Below are 17872 nucleotides of genomic sequence, written 5' to 3'. Positions count from 1 at the left end.
CAGTCGCTCAGGCACAGGGCAGAGGCCAGGCATGAGCTGGCACTTTCCCTTAGGAAGTTGTGGTCTAAGCCAGTGCTGTGCTCTGATTAAAGGACAAGTTCTTCAATAGAATTACTTCCGCTTTCATGGGAAGAAACAAGAATAAGGAACTTGTACTGAGGTGAGAAAGTAAGAGATGAGTCAGCACAACTCCACACAGTAGTGAGATCCTCCAAATGCAAGAAGCTTTACTTGGGTTACTTATGAACTTCCAAGTCCTATTCTTGTTTGAATAGTTCCATCGACCTCTCCCTAAACCTCCAGAAGTCTCCACTCATCCCCTTTGGAAAGATCAATCCAGTGGGAAGACAGACTCACTTAAAATATTCTGCCTGGATCTCTTTGCCTTGCCCAACACTAGGAGTGAGAACACTGCTGACACGATTAGCCCAATGGACCTACCCAATTCTTAGAAGAAAGGTAAGTAAAGATGAATATTTCAAATACCCAGTTCAGGTCACCAGTTCATTTTCCTCACTCAAATCAAAAAGTGTTCTCATTGATCTATAGCCATACCTGTTCTCCAATCAATAATTCACAGATTCCACTCCTTAGAGTTCAGCTATCACAAAAACAAAACAAAACACACACCCTAATATGCATTCAGGCTTAATTAGAAAAGACTTAAAAAAAAAAAAAAAAAAACTTTTACCTCCACTCAGCCAAAGGCATATTTCCTAACTGTATTAGTCCGAGTTGCCCTCCAGTTTTCAAGGACCCTGTGTTTCCAAAAAGGATCCATTTAACCCCTTTTATCTACTTTATGGATAAATCATCCACCACCTGCAACTTGCATATCCAGCCACCATCTTTATGGTGACATCTGAGCACAGTAAATCCAATGCTTCAAGCCACAGTTGTCAGCAGGACAAGGGGGAGAGCAATGTGGATTCTCCCTGGAGAAGAGCTTCTAAATAATGAGCATCACACTAAGGGAACATTTAAGAAATCCTCCTTGATAGTATCAGCTTATTATCTCTGAAAAGTTTATGTACCTTTCATTATTTACAAGTAATAAAACACATATTAACACCTTCAAAATTATTAGGGTAACTTCCTTTCAAAAAGTATAGTGATTCTTTAGATCCCTTTAACTCTGTGTTTTTATTTTTGAAGCTCTCTATTGGGTGGGGAGCAGGGGAAGGCATATGGACTATGCCAAGGACTGTGGCAACGATGGCCGGCATGGCCTCAGCAAAGCACATGATGCCAGGGTGGAGAGAAGTCAGGGCTGGGCAGAGGACCTCAAATGCCATTGAGGTACAGTCCTGAAGTCAATCTGGAGCCTCTTAAGCTTTCTGGACAAAAAAACCACAGCCCAGCAGCAATGCAGAGGAAAAAAAAAAATAGGAGAACCCGGTTGAAAGGAAGAACAAAGGAAAGAGAATTCCAGGCAAGGGACATATACAAAGTCGAGGGAACTCGGTGCGAACATTAGTCAGTTCTGTCACGACAGAGGCAGAATGAAAAGAACAGGCAGAAGATGCAGGTGGAAAGTTAGGCTGGGGACCACTTTCATGTTGCTAAATCTGAGTTTTACTTGAAAAATCAAGCAGAACCCATGGGACTTCTCTATACCAAGGATTGTTGTGCTTAGAAAGTTCACTATGGGGGAAAATATGTAGGGCCAGTAGTTTTTCACAAGTGGTATATATGCATGAATCAGGAGATGTTCATTAAAAATTGTAGCTGAAGAGTTCTTTATTCCCAAAACCAATTGTATATTAAGTATCACACTTTAAGTAAAGCTGAATTAATATAAGTAACACCACATTTAGGGTGTTATAGTGGAGCTACATCTTACTCAAAAGTTAGTCTCTACACAGCAATGGTCAAATAAACTTAACATATAGTTAAGCTAACCTTGAAACTGCATTTAACCACCCCTAAGAACCAGTGGGGGTGAAGGGATGTGAGGGAGAAACAGATACCACATAGGAGACCAGGGTTTCCTACTTCCAATGTCACCCTCAGTGCACATCACACATTCATTAAAAGGGAGGCCACTCTTGCCACCCTCTCTGAATAAAGATGGTCACAAGTTCTTAGCTACTCCTAGGACTGAGAAGTGGAGTGAATGTCCCCTCCCACAGAATCCCAGTTGCTTTATGACTGGTTTAGATCATAAAAGAAAGGGATAAAGACACCGTGCTGGCTTCCAGGCAGAGGAATGCTCTTTGCTGAGCACGTGGAATTTAGTTCTTCAAAGAGAAACATCCCTGTGATTCAACTCTCTAAGCCTCCACCAAAAAAAAATTTCACATTAAAAAAAAATAACTATTCTTAAAGCCTGACACTTTGGCATGGTATGTAATGTAAGTTACCGGATAAATAAAACTTGATCTCCATCATTTTCCAGAGTCATATCTAAAAAGCGTTAAGTTCATACTCAAGCTCTAATTAGTACACAGATCATTAGAAGAACTGCCTTCTGAACACAGTTCATTAGTAGACTCATGAAATTACTTCATCTCCATATGAATTTGGGGGTACTAAGGCCTAGCCAACTCACAGGATATTCCAAAAAAAGGAATCATGAGTGACACAAACACTTTGAAGCTCTCAGAGAAGATGCCACATAAAGCTAAGGTGTTATTACTATTATCTTTCTACCAGATAGCCTGGGAAATCTATCACATCTCTGGGCTCATGAATTATGAACACAAACTACTCTAGGTTTGTTGACTTCGAAAGTTCAGGATATATTTTATTATCCACACCCAGACCAAGAAAAAGACAATTTTAAAACATGACACAAAACAATAAAAAGACTGTTTGATGTTACATGCAATACACACACACACTAACATACACACACAAGCATAAACACATACTGATTCTACTGATTCTGATTGCAGAATAAAGATGCCATAAATATTTTAACACTCCTAGCATTGAGAAAGAGTCTATGACATCTACCCCTCCTCGCCCCCTGCCGACTCCCAGTTGCATTGTGACAGATTTGGTACATAAAAAGGGATAAAGATGCTAAGCTGGCTTCCAGGTACTGGTGGCAGCTTTCTCTTCCTGACTCCTCTGGCACTTTCTCTAGGAACCAAGAGCCACAGCATTTCAAGTTCAATTATCCTGAGATCTAAGTGCTGAAGACACTGCAAGTCAACAGTCACAGGGACCTTAAGCTTCCAGTCACCCCTACTAAGTGCCAGACATGTTAATAAAACCACAAGAACCCTTCAGATAGGTTATCTGCTGGTTGAATATCCCAAGTAACCCCAATTACACCAAAAGAATCCCACAGGTGAGCCCTGCCCAAATTCCTGACCCACAAAATCATGAGATATAATTAAACAATTGTTTTCTTAAGACATCAAGACTCGGTCACTTATTGTACAGCAATACCTAAGTATATATTCACTACCAAACAACATTCTTACTAATCAATGTATGGTAAAGTACTATTGAAACTTCTGAATGAGATAAAAAAAAAATTCTTACATGGACTCTGCTATCAGACACATTTTACTCTTAACTAATTTCCATCATGTCTATAAAATTCAGTATTAGTAAAGTATAGCTGCAGTATATTTGAAGACACTATTCTAAATGTTCCAAGATCTGCGATTTGTGGTTCAAAACCCTTGAGGAAGTGATTTCCTGTTTCAATCACCTCTTGTCAGTCATACCACAAGATGTGTGAGTGCTGTCCCAGGCTCTTGGCTGCTAAGTGCACCCAGCACAGCAGGAACACTGGGCTAGCCTGGCCTGAAGAGGCACGGCCACGTGAGCCCCACCTGACAGTGCAAGTGTCCAAGTGAAGATTGGCGAATTCTGTCTGAAAAGGGCAACCTGGTCTTGTGTCCTCTTTCCTTACTTCTGGTACTATGTAAAAGGTACAAAAACATAGGCTCTCAGCAGTCATGTTGACAGGAAAAAACAAAAATAACAACACTGTGCTTAAGACAATAAAACTGAAAGGTGGGCAGACAAAACCTCTCACCAGGTTCATGAGGCCTCCGGCCAGAAACATAAATTGCCAGAATCAGCCAAGGTCCTTGGCATGCTGGTGTGGGGGTGGGAACTGTTTGATGGGAATATTCTAAGAGTATGAAAATATGTAAAAGGAACTCTCTACTGGCCTTGTGAAAGTGTGCCACAGTCTTTTCTCATATTACTGTTCCCACAACTCATGGATGCATAGGCACAAAGAAACCTGAAGAGAAAGTCTTGCAAGTGTATTTAGTTCACTGCTCATAAGCTCTCTTCCCCGTTGATCCAAAACCATGCATCTTAGTTGTCTTGTTTCTATCCCAAGCAGCAGAGGACACCACCCGACTCGTACCCTATCTCACATGTGCTACTCAACTTGACCTTTCCTTTCCCTTTTTCATTACTATCCACCTTACCCACCATAACACAAAACATTACTCTTGACAATACGGGTATTATTGCTGTTATTTCCTGTTATCATTGTTTACTGGCTTTCTTCCTATCTCTCTGAAACTCCTTAATGAAGTGAAACTGAGAAAACACGACTCTTTGATTGTTAAAGGTACTTTCTCAACAACTCCCCAATGGATAAATAACACCCCCAATACAGCATCTGTGCAAGAGCTTTCGATCCTCAGTCCTGACCTAAAAAAGTTTAATGGCACCAAAAGCAAAGAACGAGCTGAGAATACCATCTGTAAATCTATAAAGGCAAAAAAAATCTATAAAGGAAGCAGCTTTTCTCCTCTTACGTGGAAAAAAACAACCATGGACCAACAAGTCTTCTGCTTTAGACTTAACTCCAACACATCCTACCTATCCAAACAGGCTAAGGTCTGTCTAAAACTACCCCAAAGAGAGAATGTAAATGTTCTCACTGAAAGAAAAAAACGAAATATGGGAGGTAATGGTGTGCTAATTTGATGGAGGGAAACTTCACAATGAGTGTGAGTGTGTGTGTGTGTGTGTGTGTGTCTCAAATCATTACTTACATCTTAAATATCTTACAATTTTGTCAATTATACCTAAAAAAAGCTGGAGAAAAAAAAAACTCGAAGGTTATTTCTCTAGTGTTATTTTGCTGTAAAACGCTGGGGTATTCTGGAAAGTTTTTGAAAGTACCATTCATCACTTTTATTTGCAAAGCACCAAAACACAGGAAGCTGTGAAGGGAAGATATTTATACATATTCCAACCTCCTGTCCTTCTATATCTCTTTTTCCTGTCCTATGTGAAACAAAAGCTTTGAATACACTCATGGGAAACAAGGTTTACAAACATACTGAAAGGGATTGAAGTCAAAACATTGCACAACTTTATTATTTTAATCTCTACCTAGCAACCTCCCTAAACACATTGGGGGAGGGAAAATCATTTTAATTAATAAGATACTTAACATCCTAAAAGAGAGGAAAACAGTTTTCAGCAGTGTGGTGTTGAAAAGATGAATGAGAGGAGGTGGTCCTCTTGAATATGAAGATACATGTTCTTGATAACTTAGCCTCTCTGATGTAAAAACATAGCCATGCCCAGCACCTCAGGGAGCCTTCAAGGAACCACTCCCTACTGAGTATGATAAATAGGTCAACTCTTGGGTGAAGTTTTCAGGTGAGTGGCATTGAACGCCTTTAGCAGAACTAAGGTATTAAAAGTTACATCAATCTGTCAACTACCAACTTTAGCCAGATATTTCATGTTCATTTATTGCTGATTTAGCTGCCCAACATCTTAAGATTCAGAGAAGAGTAAAGAAGTGGAATAGGCATATGAATTATACAGGTTTTATAATAAAGCATTGTAAGTCACAAAAAAGTTGCTTCCTCATTTTATTTTATAACTCAAATCATCTCTTTGAGATCCAGGGTATTCTCAGAACTACTAGTAGTTAATAAATGCTGAAGGTCTTTAAAACATCTGTGCATTTATATATACATATATGTATATATAATGTAATTTCCTTTTATCTAGCAGCATGGCAGTTGCAATTATTTTGGAAGTAACAAGGGTTAATTGTAGAAAAGGCCACATAGCTAAGATGGTTAAACAAACACAATTCTCCTTAGCCTGTAAATGAGTAGACTTTAACTTGGGGAATCAGAACATTCTTAGGACCGAGAATTTTTCCCTCTATTTACAATTAATTTATTAGTAAATACTAATATTGAAATTTCTATCGTACTTTTAGAAGAAAAATGACCCTTTAACAAATCAACTTGAAAAACTAGCACTTAGTATCATAAATCAAAAAGACTTTAAATTAGTCATTAAAGTAATGCCTAAGCTATTTTAAAACTTAGAAAAAGATCTATTAATTCTATAACATGACAAAGGCATTATCTACATTAAGTCACTTAATCTGCATTACTACCAACAAAATATAACATTCCCAAATTACTGACAGAAAAATAGGTTCATATGGCAAAGCTCAAAACTATATGAGGTGAAAACCAAAACTTGGAAAAGCTCTTCCATGATGATCATCTCTGGAACATCTAAGTCAATGTTACTGGGATCATATTTCTTACACTGCAGAAGAATGTTTCCATAATTTTAAGGGAGAATAGCTTTAATATACATTCAATTTCTTATATCTAGTGCAATTCTAATGTGAATGAGAAAAAACTTAGAAGAATTTACCAAATACTCTTAGCAAAAAAGAACGATTATTACCAGCTAAAATCTACTTCATTTTACTTCCTACAATGCTTTTTAACATTATCATTTTGAACCCTAACAAGTTCATGAAGTAGGTGGTATAAGAAGCCAAGAATTGTGGTCTTATGCTCTCAGACAAATGATGGAATCTGTTTGTCTGACTCCTGGTCCAGACTGTGTCTCTGATGTGCTTGCCTCCATGAAACCTTCAATTTTTTGTGATTTTGCAAACATCTATATTTTAAAAGCTGAGTCAGAAAATGTGAAAGATGAAAAACATCATAGAAATCATAGAAAGTTTGGGGTTTTGTTAGCTTTCCAGGATTTAAAAAAAAAAAAAAAACCCTATTAATTTGTGCCTTCGTAATTTAAAATATAGCCCTTTATATGCCTCAGACAATGCATATACTGAAGTATCATCATCTTGCAGATGTAATTGTTACAACAGTTACCAATTCAAATAACACATTTCACTTCCAGATCCTCTTTGTTTATCTGAAAGATTTTTTTTTCAGATTGCTAACCAAGTGGTAAAGGTAGCATATGTATCCTACATTCAACCTTAATGGATTTAGCGATTAGTCACATCCTGTGTGGTGGTACATCAGATACCAATATCCTGAATATTTTACCTCCTTTTGCAGGTGCTGCTGGCTGTAATAAGAGAAATCTCTTTAAAATATAATCCTGTCGGGCAGCAAGCTGACTAACCATTACTTACGTATGACTGTACACACTAGGTTTCAGAATTATAAACTATACCTCAATACCTTTGTGGTGTTCAAAAGAGTTTATGATTTGGGCCTCCCTGGTGTACAGGGGTTAAAGTCTCAGTGCTATCAAGCTATGGTCTGCCACTGTAGCATGAGTTTGATCCCCGGCCAGGGAGCTAACCCACATGGCGCAGCAGACCTCTCCTGTCTCGCCCACTGCTCCCCTCAGTGTGCTCCCTGTCTATGGGAATCCTCTCAACCCCTGCACGACTGGCTTAGACCCAGTTCTTGTATGCATAAATAAATAATAAAAATTAAAAATAAATCTTTTTTAAAAAGAATTTATGCTTTAATTTTGGATTTAACATTGAATTTAGAAAATTAAAATACAATTTTTTGCAGTTTGTATTATATGCTTATAAGATATATAACAAAAAAAACCCACTCTCATAACAACTACCCACTCAAAAATAGCACTTTCTTCATTATGTTTTAAATCTGTTGACACAACATGCTATTAGTATCTAGCTATTTTAGATTTTTGAGATACACAGTAAGTCATTTTCTGGAGTGCTGAAGAACACTGATTTTTATTGTATAATATCTCAGAGGCGTTTTCAGATATACAATCCCTATAATATAATGTTCTAATCTAAAGGGATGCAACAATAACAAGAACCAAAATAACACATACACCAGAAAAAATGAGTTCCAAAAAATTAAGTCTTATAATATCTGAATATTAAAGAACATCAAAAGCAAGAGTATACGATGACAGTCATTCCTAAAACAAATTAAATTTAGAGCACCATAAAAATACCAACTTTATGAATATACACAATGCATATGTATATGCATATCATACATTTAGTATCATGCAGTATCGCACATTAGTTGTAATTCACAAAGGAAATAAGCATATCAAGTCATTTCTAAGCATACAGTCTATCTTAAAAGATACTTCTCTCGCAGCAGTAAGAAATTCTCAAGGACATGATACGTCCAACTATAACCTCTCAACAGAACATGTTTAACCTGGGAGGTGGGAGGAGAGGCAAGACCCATCATTTCAATATACTGAAAGCAAATATTCTCATAGGAAGATGGGTGGAAAGACAGTCTACACTCTTTCTGCTCCACTTAAGAGCCACTGTGTATCATTCATGCCTATGGTCCCCAGGGTACAATAACCAATCACACAGACTAGGAATGTCCATCACTCAGAGGACTGATAGGAGTCCAGCCCAGAACTTGTGAATACGGTAATATGAACATGGGAAAACTAAGAGTCACAGAGTTTTGAGGTTTGACAAATTGCAAAGCTACTGAGGACCAAAAACAAACCCTGTGTAAAAACTCTTCTATTATGGACATCTCTGGGGCAACCTAGTCCGTCTCGTTCAGCAAAGGAGCTGGTGAACGGGGCAGGGAGGAATTTCTGGCTAAGAGAGAACAAGTAAACAGTTTGGTCAAACCTTTGGGGGATGAGAGGAAGAATATGGAGAGACCAGGAGCCTTGGACGGTTAGCAGTCAAGAGCTTACCAGAGAGCAAGAGACACAGTGAATAAGGCCAAAGAGAGCAAGGTTTACACCTTGTAAGGAAAACTCCAAAACATAACCAGTTTTCATTTGAGGTTGTGAGTATCCCTGATGCATGGACACATGTTTTATGGGATTCTCACAACCATGAAATACCTAAAAATAAATTTTGCTCATAGTGGCTAATATAGTCTATTTTTTAAACATCTTTATTGAAATATAATCACATGCCATAAAATTTGTTTAAAGTATACAAGTCTATGTTTTTAGTATTGTACAGTCATGCAATCATCACCAGCATCTAAATTTAGAACATTTTTATCACCCCCAAAACAAACTCATTAGTAGACAATCTCCATTATCTCAACCCTCAGGCCTACGCTCTGAATCTAAACCGCCTTTTCTGGTCATTTCATATACATGGACTCAGACAATATGTGGTGTTTTGTGACTTGTTTCCATCATATAGCATAATGTTTTCAAGGTTCATTTATGTGTAGCATGTATGAGTAGTTCACTCCCTTTTAAGAGTGAATAATATTGGGCCTCCCCGGTGGCGCAGCAGTTGAGCGCTGGGTTGCGAAGCTGCCCACAGCCTCTGCAGCGCCAGTTCGATCCCCGGCTGCTCCCTGGCCACCGGAGGAGGGTCCCACATGGCGCGCAGACCTCCACTGCCGCCTGCTGCTCCCCTCAGCAGTGTACTTCGGTCCTTCTGCCTGTTCTGCTCCCCGCTCTGGCTCTGGTGAATTCTCTCACCCTCCCGCGCTTCTGACTGTACCCAATGCTTGTATAAATAATAAATAAATAAATAAATAAATCTTTAAAAAAAAAAAATTCTCCTAAGCTTTTAAAAAAAAGAATGAATAATATTCCAATATAAGGCAATATCACATTTTTTTCAGTTGATGGACATTTGGTTTCCATTTTTTGGCCACTATAAATAATGCTACTCTGAACAACTGCGTACGTGTTCTCTGTATAGACATGTGTTTTCATTTCTTTTAATATACGTATGGTCTTTTTAAGAGACCTTTAAAAGAAATATTAAATTATTGTCATTTCATATCATGTAGATAGAGAATATGAAATTTGATTTCTCAGTTCTAATAGTAGCTGATGGAAAAAAAGAGAATAAACAAAAATAAAGCTTAATGGCATAAATAATCTAAAGTTGGAAAGCCAGATACGAGAAACAAATAGTTAAGAAGGCAAGTCATTTTTATGTAATCTTTCCAAATGGAAAAAAAAAAAAAAATAAGATAAAATAATGACTAAAACCACTTTTCTACTTTTTTCGGATTATATTTTCCATATAATCTATTTTTCTGTTTTCCTTTTAATACAGAAAAGATACTAGAAATAGGCAGGATGATATAAATTTTCACCCTCCTGCCTACTGCCATTGATCTTGCTCCCAGCTAGGACTGCTGCACGCGTGGCAAAGCACAAGAGGAAAGCATACCATGTGGTCCTAACATACCATCCCCACCTCAGTGGAAAATGACCTGTGTTAAGTACCTCCCTGGACCAATTTCACATATTTCTTTCCATCTTTGAAAAAAATGTAGAAGGCTCTAATCATCTGTTGTGTATTCACCATCACCAGCCACCATCAAACTCCAGAGGGAAGTAAAAACCTTCCAAGAAAGATGGAGTATCACTAGTGAGTCAAGTGGGGCTTCAAATGTTACCTTTGTGATCAACTGATCCATGTTCACTATGATCCATGAAACACTTGACATCAGCCAGACTCATTCTGTGACTCTCTAATCCTGAACATTTCTATCTACCCCTGGCATTTACCCAAGGATCCCAAATGACAGAATCAGAGCACCAGCCCCAGCATAGGTGTGTTCTGGGGTTGGATTCCCGCACTGCCCTGGCTACCTGTCTCGAACTGTATCCAAAGCTAACTCAGGAATATCCGTCCACTTATTCTGAAAAACAGACTGAACTCCTTCAAAATAACTGACACACACAAAAAAATACTTCCAGGTCCTCCAAGTCATACTAAATTTCAGTTTCAATTATAATCTGTTTGTGCCAATATGTCAAATACACCAAACCTTAAAATTAGCAAGTACTGGTTATAGCTTTCTAAGAGCACTTTTTGTATGAGAATGCATGGGAAGTATTTATTCTCAACTTCATGTTTACTCAAGATCCAAGACTACAGTGTGGCAGACACTGAGCATACAAATAAGATTGAGGAAGCACCATGGCTTTTAAACATTTACAGTGAAGGAGAAGGGAACAGTTTTGTTCTGTAGAAAAACAAAATTATATACACACAATGAAACAATTTCATCCAGATCAGTACAGGAGCTGTGGAAGCCCCCAGAAAAAGCACAAAGGAGAGAGACTCGAGCAATCCTGGAATACAGGGTCAGTCTCTCAGAGATGGCTGGTCTGTATGAGCTGAAGCTCAAACAGATAAGCAGACAAATGGAGCAAGAATTCTAAGCAGAAGAAACAGAAAATGCTACAGCCAAGGAAGGGCAATGTAAGCAAGTTCAAGTGGGTGGAGGATGGGGTGTGGGGAGAGTATGGGGCGTGGAGAGTTTGTTGAGAGACAAACTAGAAGCAGAAGGGATCCTGCAAGGGACAGGTTGTGCTAAGCAGCAGGACTGGCCTCTGGGATAAGAGTAGGATGAGACCTGGATTTCAGAAAGATCAGTCTTTCAAACACATTTATTTTCTTTTTGCTTTTTGAGAGAAAAGATAGCAAATGCTAACAATAAAGTGCATTTCATTTTATTATATTTGGCTCTATTTTCATTCAAATTCTGCAACAATGTAACTATGTTCCTAAAAGTCTCAATAAGTTTGTAAATATATAACATGCTCATTCTAACCACAAGATTATTCATTTAAAAAAAAAAACATTTTTTAAAGATTTATTTATTAATTATACAAGAACCAGGGTACAGGCCAGATGCAAGGGAGTGTGAGCGGATTCACCAGAGACAGAGCGGGGAACAGAACAGGCAGACTGATGAAATACACTGCTGAGGGGAGCAGAGGGCGGCAGGAGAGGTCTGCCGCACCATGTGGGACCCTCGCCAGTGGGCTGGGATCCAACCAGCACTGCAGAGGCTGTGGACAGTTTCACAGCACGGCGCTCAACCGCCTGCAGCATAGGGGAGGCCCCCCCCAAAAAAAACCATTTTAAATATGGTTTTAGTAATCAAAAGTCCTCCCTCCCCTAAAAAGGAAAGCACATTCACATTTTTAGAAGTTATTGTATGTAAATTCAAGTTGTTATTTTTTTAATAACAACAAATTGTTATTAAATAACTTTAAGATTTCCATGCTTAAGTGATAGAAGCTGTGGACCCAAAATGAGAGACCCAGATGAAGTCCCATGTATACCTGCACATACAATTTGCTCTTCTGATTTTGGTGCTGCTTAGACAAATATTACCATATTTACCTATTCTTTAATTAATTTCACACCACCTTTTTAAGCAAAGAGGGAAAATCCAAACAGGAATATTAAGTACTTTCAAAGTGTCCATGCAGTACAAATATAGTTCAGTGAATGAAATATATTAGTTATTCAACTAGTCTTTACCAAGCAGCTTCATGTGGCAGCTCTAGTACCAAAGAGTTTCATAGTCATCATCCTGTTCAACACTCACATTAGCATTGAAGGAAATTATTTCATTTAAGAGATAAGGAAAGTGGGCCTCCCCTGGTGGCACAGGCAGTTGAGCACTGAGCTGTGAAGCTGTCTGCAGCCTGCAGTGCAGGTTTGATCCCCGCCAGCCGGTGAGGGTCCCACATGGCGCAGCAGACCTCTCCTGCAGCGCCCACTGCTCCCCTCAGCAGTGTTCCCCTCTACTCTGCCTGTTCTGTTCCCTGCTCTGTCTCTGGTGAATCCTCTCACCCTCCCGCGCATCTGGCCTGCACCCCGGTTCTTGTATAAAATAAAGAAATAAATCTTAAAAAAAAAGAGAGAGAGAGAGAGAGAGAGAGATAAGGAAAGTGAAGGTCTATAAGGTTGGTCTCTCCAAGGATAAATGGTGAAAAAACCTAAGTCTCCAGTCCCAATCCACCCCCTCCCAAAAGAAGGACCATCAAGGGAAAATAGTGAGCTAAAAGATTTCCAGTCACTCTCCTTCCTCACTTTGCCTTCAACCCCTTCTTCCCCTTTCCATTGCTCAGCAATCAGCAGGGTTTTATACACTGAAAGGGATCCCATGCAAACTGTTCCAGTCATCTTCCAAGAGCACCTCAACCTATATTGCTGCCCTGTTCAAATTCCCCCAGTCAGTCCTGCCTGTATCAAACTGTATGAAGTCCCAGCATCCTGCCCAGACATTCACAGTCCTCCTCAGCTTAACCCACCGTCTAACATGAATGCTTTCACCAGCCTGAATCCCACTACAGACCTATAGAACCAGAGGTCTTGGCCAGGCAGGTGCTTTCTGAGATCACTCCACTACCCAGTTAGTAAGCACTGCCCAAAATCAAGGCCAGTCTTCCCTCTCACTAAGCCCAACGCAAACCCCAGAGACTAAACCCCACCCATGACATAATGACCACTCCCAACTCTGAAATCCAGACCCAATTAATGCAGCTACCTACTGTTAGAGTTTACACATTGTTCTGTCTTCTAAATTAGTTTTTTAAATGCAAGAATTTACTCTCATACTTCTTCATAGAACATGACATTTTGCACACAAGCAGTTCTTCCAATAAATCAAAACAATTTTTTTGAGAATGAGCACGGGGACTTCTTATGTTTCCCCTAAGTTGATTTTGCATGCACAGCATGCACACCAATTTTGATTGACTCAGAATTAAGGAGCGGCAGGCAAACCCTCAAAAACAAGGGCACCACACTAAAAAGTCACTACACTTGGTGCTTTAGGCTGTGTCCATCGGAATCATGGATGAATACAGACAGGAGAAACACAGATACATATAGAGTCAGGACTCAATTATAAGCCCAAGAAAAGTCCATATAACATGGTTCTCAATGTCTAGTAGAGCACCCCCCTTTAGAGAGGATTTGGATGAGGGGATGGTCAAACATTTTCACAAGCAATGATCACAAGCAGAGTTTTTTGTTTTCGCTAGAAGAAAGTAAAGCTATAACTAAGTATAAGTCTTTAAATATCTGCCTGTTGAGGGCATTTCTCATATTAAGTCACAGTACTTCCCTGTCCAAAATAATAATTTAATCTGAAGAGGAAACAGTTCAAAAATAATGCCGAAAAATAGTCACACCGCACCACAAAATGCTTGCTGCAGAGATAGCCTTAGTGACTTAGGGTCTGTCTTTCTCTTTTTCTTTTTTCTTAGCTTAGTTGGTTGTTACACAAAGCCATAAACATGATCTTTCCACATTTTTCCCCACCAGATGGGAGTTTGTCATGTCTCATGTCACCTAGCAACCTAAACACCACTCCACTGCTACCCAGCTACCCAATTGTCCATACAAAATTTACCTTGTTCTATTAAACAAGGGGTAAGGAGAATACAGGGGAATAAAAGTTAAAATAACTATTGCTATGTCTTTGCTTCACAACTATTTTAAAGAGGGTGGGGGAAATTGGCAGGGAAAAAAAAAAAACAAAATTTATTCTATACCATTACCAGACAATTTAAGAAGAAAAAAATATTAACAGACCTAGAACATATTTAGACTCTTTCAACATTCTTGAGTCAACAATCTTGTGATCCAATGACTGAACTCTGTATACTACAAAGCCATCTTAAAATTCACCCACTAAACTATGAGTTGCACTTAAAGAGCATTTTTGCATTTGGGAAACCCCTGAATCATCCAACTCCTCTCTAGTTTATTATCTAACTCTAATGCTACCATCACCCTCTGAGAATCATCCATCCTTCCTTTCTTTTCCACACAGTAACCTCTCATACTTACTCTTTAAAACTCAACTCTTGCACACCTGAAACTAAAACAATGTCGTATGTCAATTATACTTCTCTCTATATACAAAACAAGACCAAGACTCAGTTTTTATGTCCCTTCTCTTTGGGATGCCCTCCCAGACACCTTAAGAAAATTACACTCCCTTTTCTGTGCTGTCAGGTGACTGAAACCACTGCTAGCAATTTTTAAAAACAGGACCCCTCAAGTCCATACACTCAATATCCCAGAGGCATCCTCTACTCCCCTTCTGCACCAAAAACATGCCAGCCCATGCCACTAGCTTCCTTCAGAAGACAATGGAATCTCATGCCCCACAGGGCACTTTCCACAAAGCAGCCAGAGGGGCACCCCAGGTGCCCAGCACTCTGAACAACACCTTAGACATAGTTAATTCTGAAGAGTTTTAATACACCAAGGGCTCGTGGCTCAACTACCCGTGTATCTCCCAAATAGACTATTCAACCGAAGTCCATCATATGCATAGTGAAATATGGCTGCTTTCAAGCATTTAAAATTAGTAAAATGAAAGGAATTGTCAATCACCTCTTCTTATGAAGTCATTGAAGCACTCTGCAGAATGTTTATTATTGTCTACATTCAATTAAGCAAACACAGTCACCCTTACATGCTACCCCAAAACGAACAGAGCCAGGCCACTCCACTACCAGAGACAAACTGGAAATTTGAAAAGGGAAAATGCTTTCCTCCAAACGTTATTCTATTGCAAAAAGAAATATCCTCAGGTGCTTGAAAGTAACTTCTGCAGCGTGGGCTGTTGTCAAACACAGACATAGCCGATAAAACAATTTAAGAAAATGCCTTTTCACTCCTGACACATTGTAGAAGGATGCAGCTCAGCACCGACAATGCTATTATCACTCCAGAAAGAAAAAGGGAAATCTCAACTCTGCAAATCGGGCCCTGGCTCCTCAGCCCGGCATCTTATGGAACTAGCTCCACGTTGGTAAGCGATGAGGTTCTTGCATGAAAACTTTTAAATTCGGTGACTGATTTTAGGGTTGTGCTTTTTCAAGGCGGCTCGGCTTGCAGGGGAGCCTCTTAGCCTCCGGGATTCTGTGCCCAACAAATGCTGCCGAGCCAGCGGGAACTGGTGTCCCTCTGGGGGCTGCCTTCCGGACCTCGGGCTGCCACTGTCCTCCACTCCACGGGTCCCAAAACGTGCCGAGGGCCTCCGTCCGCGATCGGACGGGGGAAGAGAGCTAGTCGCTCCGGTTCTTTGCCCCGCCGGGACGAAGGCAGTGCAAGGGGCAGAAATGCAGTCACTCGCGGTGGTGTGTGGAATCATTAAACTCTCCGCCTACCAAAAAAGTTCCTTCTCCCAGCCTGTGCCCGCGGGGCCTGGCGTGGAGACAGGCCTGGGGCTGAATTGCAGCCGCCTGCAGCGGGCCGCCTGGGAAGAGGCGTCCGGCCGGGCGAGCCCCGCGCCCCGGCGCGCAGGGTTCGGGCTCTGCTCCCCGGGCAGGCTCCGCGGGCGCCCGTACCCAGCGCCCGCCCGGCGGCCGGAACCCCGAGGGACACGAGCGAGGCGTCCGGCCAGGTGAGGCTCGCGGGCTCCCCGCGCCAGGTGAGGCTCGCGGGCTCCCGCGGGGGCACAGGCGCTGCGGCCGCGCTCGCCCGGCCCGCCAGGTCGGTGCCGAGAACTTTGCAGCCCGCAGCCCCGGGCCGGGGGCGCCCGCGAGGCCCCGGCCGGGCCGCCGCACTTTCCCTTTCCCCGCCTCCCCTTCGTGTCCCTCCTCCCCTTTCCAGGAAGCGCCATATTGATCCCGGCGCCTTCGCCCTCCTCCTCCTCCTCCCCCCTCCCCCCTCCGCACCTCCCCCCCCGCCTCTCCCCCGCCCCCACCCTCCACGCCCCTTGCACCCCCGGCCCCTCACCTTGGCGATGGCCTTCCGGTAGCGGGTCACCGCTTGCTGGATGAGGCTTAAAACTTTCATGTGGCCGTCTCCGCACGGCACGACCACCCGGGTCCTCCCGAAGCACACGGTCACTTTCATGCCGCCGGCGCCGCCGCCGGGGCCGGCCCGCGCCCCTCGCTGACCGCGGCCGGGGCTGCCCCAGGCCGGGGCGGTGGACCTGGGCGCAGCGGGGCCGCTGCACGGGCGCGCGGGAGGCTAGGGACGCGGGCGGGCGGCGGCGCCGGGGGGGCGCGCTGCTCGCATGCCCGGCCCGGCCCGGCCCAGCTGATCGCGCCCGGGGCTCGCTCGCCTCTCCCCGCCGCGGCGCTCCAAGCCTCCGGCCACCTGTTCGGCGTCTCGGCGCGCGCGGCGGCGGCGGCCCGGGGCTGTGTGGCGCTCGAGCTCACTCGGGGCCGCGGGGGGAGGGCGCAGCGGCGCGGGGAGGGGAGGAGGAGGAGCAGGGCCGGGCACACAACAGCGCGCACATGCGGCAGGGGGAGGTGCGCCCGCTCCCCGGGCTGGGCGGAGCGCCCGGACGCGGCTCTGCGCCCTCTCCGCCTCCCTCCCGCGGGCGCGGGGCTGCGGGACCCCGCGCCGCACCGCCAGCCCCCGAGGCGGCCCTCGGTCTTTGTCAGCCCCGGCTCGGGAGCCGCCCCGGAGCGCTGGCACCGGGTCCCCCTCCAAACCCCGCTGGGCTGCGCTCGCCCCACCCAGCCCCTCCGGGGATGCGCGCTCCACGCCCCTCGAGGTCTCTCGGGAGTCCCCCCACCCCCGCCCCTTTCTTTGTCACTTTTAATCCATTTCCTGGGACTGAAAGAAAAAGCAGTTTACTCTTGGCAGGGCAGCCCAGCTTCCCGAGACGTTTGGAGAAGTGGCCCCACGTCCCTTCGGAAAGAGAGGGACCCGCGCGCGTTTGCAGACGAGGTTTCTCCTCGCGCGAGGGCTCTCGCGCTGCGGGCTCCTCCCCTCGGCTCCGCAGTTTGGCTGAGATTTTGCACAAACCAGCTCGATCGACTGCAAGACCGGGCAGAGGTTGCTAAGCGTTATAAGCAAAGAATTCATCTGCTCTGGGGAAGAGGCTGGTGCAGCTTTAGCTGTGCCGAGTTTTCGTCTAAGAAGACTGTTTACCTGGAAGTTCCCGGTGGCCCCCGTGGTCAT

The 17872-nt window shown here is 42.9% G+C and overlaps 1 protein-coding gene across 21 annotated transcripts in view; it reads right to left on the bottom strand.

Annotated features, from left to right (window-relative positions):
* Nucleotides 1–17135, bottom strand: part of PARD3 (par-3 family cell polarity regulator) — a 592143-nt gene extending 575008 nt beyond the window's left edge. For 10 of the 21 annotated variants that reach the window (XM_054695006.1, XM_054695015.1, XM_054695008.1 and 7 more), the window contains exon 1: nucleotides 16694–17106. In XM_054695006.1, coding sequence (XP_054550981.1) covers nucleotides 16694–16813 — 120 coding nt within the window. In that variant the 5' untranslated portion in view covers nucleotides 16814–17106. Of the gene's footprint in view, nucleotides 1–16693 lie in introns of all 21 variants that reach the window. The other 11 variants (XM_054695009.1, XM_054695003.1, XM_054695012.1 and 8 more) reach the window with 2 other exon arrangements.
* Nucleotides 17136–17872: the final 737 nt, after the last annotated feature.

This window comes from Talpa occidentalis, unplaced genomic scaffold, assembly GCF_014898055.3.
Source record: "Talpa occidentalis isolate TD23 unplaced genomic scaffold, MPIMG_talOcc4v2.1 talOcc4.14, whole genome shotgun sequence".
NCBI classification, from domain to species: Eukaryota; Metazoa; Chordata; class Mammalia; order Eulipotyphla; family Talpidae; genus Talpa; species Talpa occidentalis.
Note: the sequence above shows the minus strand (reverse complement) of the source record. Positions and strands in the feature narration are given on the sequence as shown.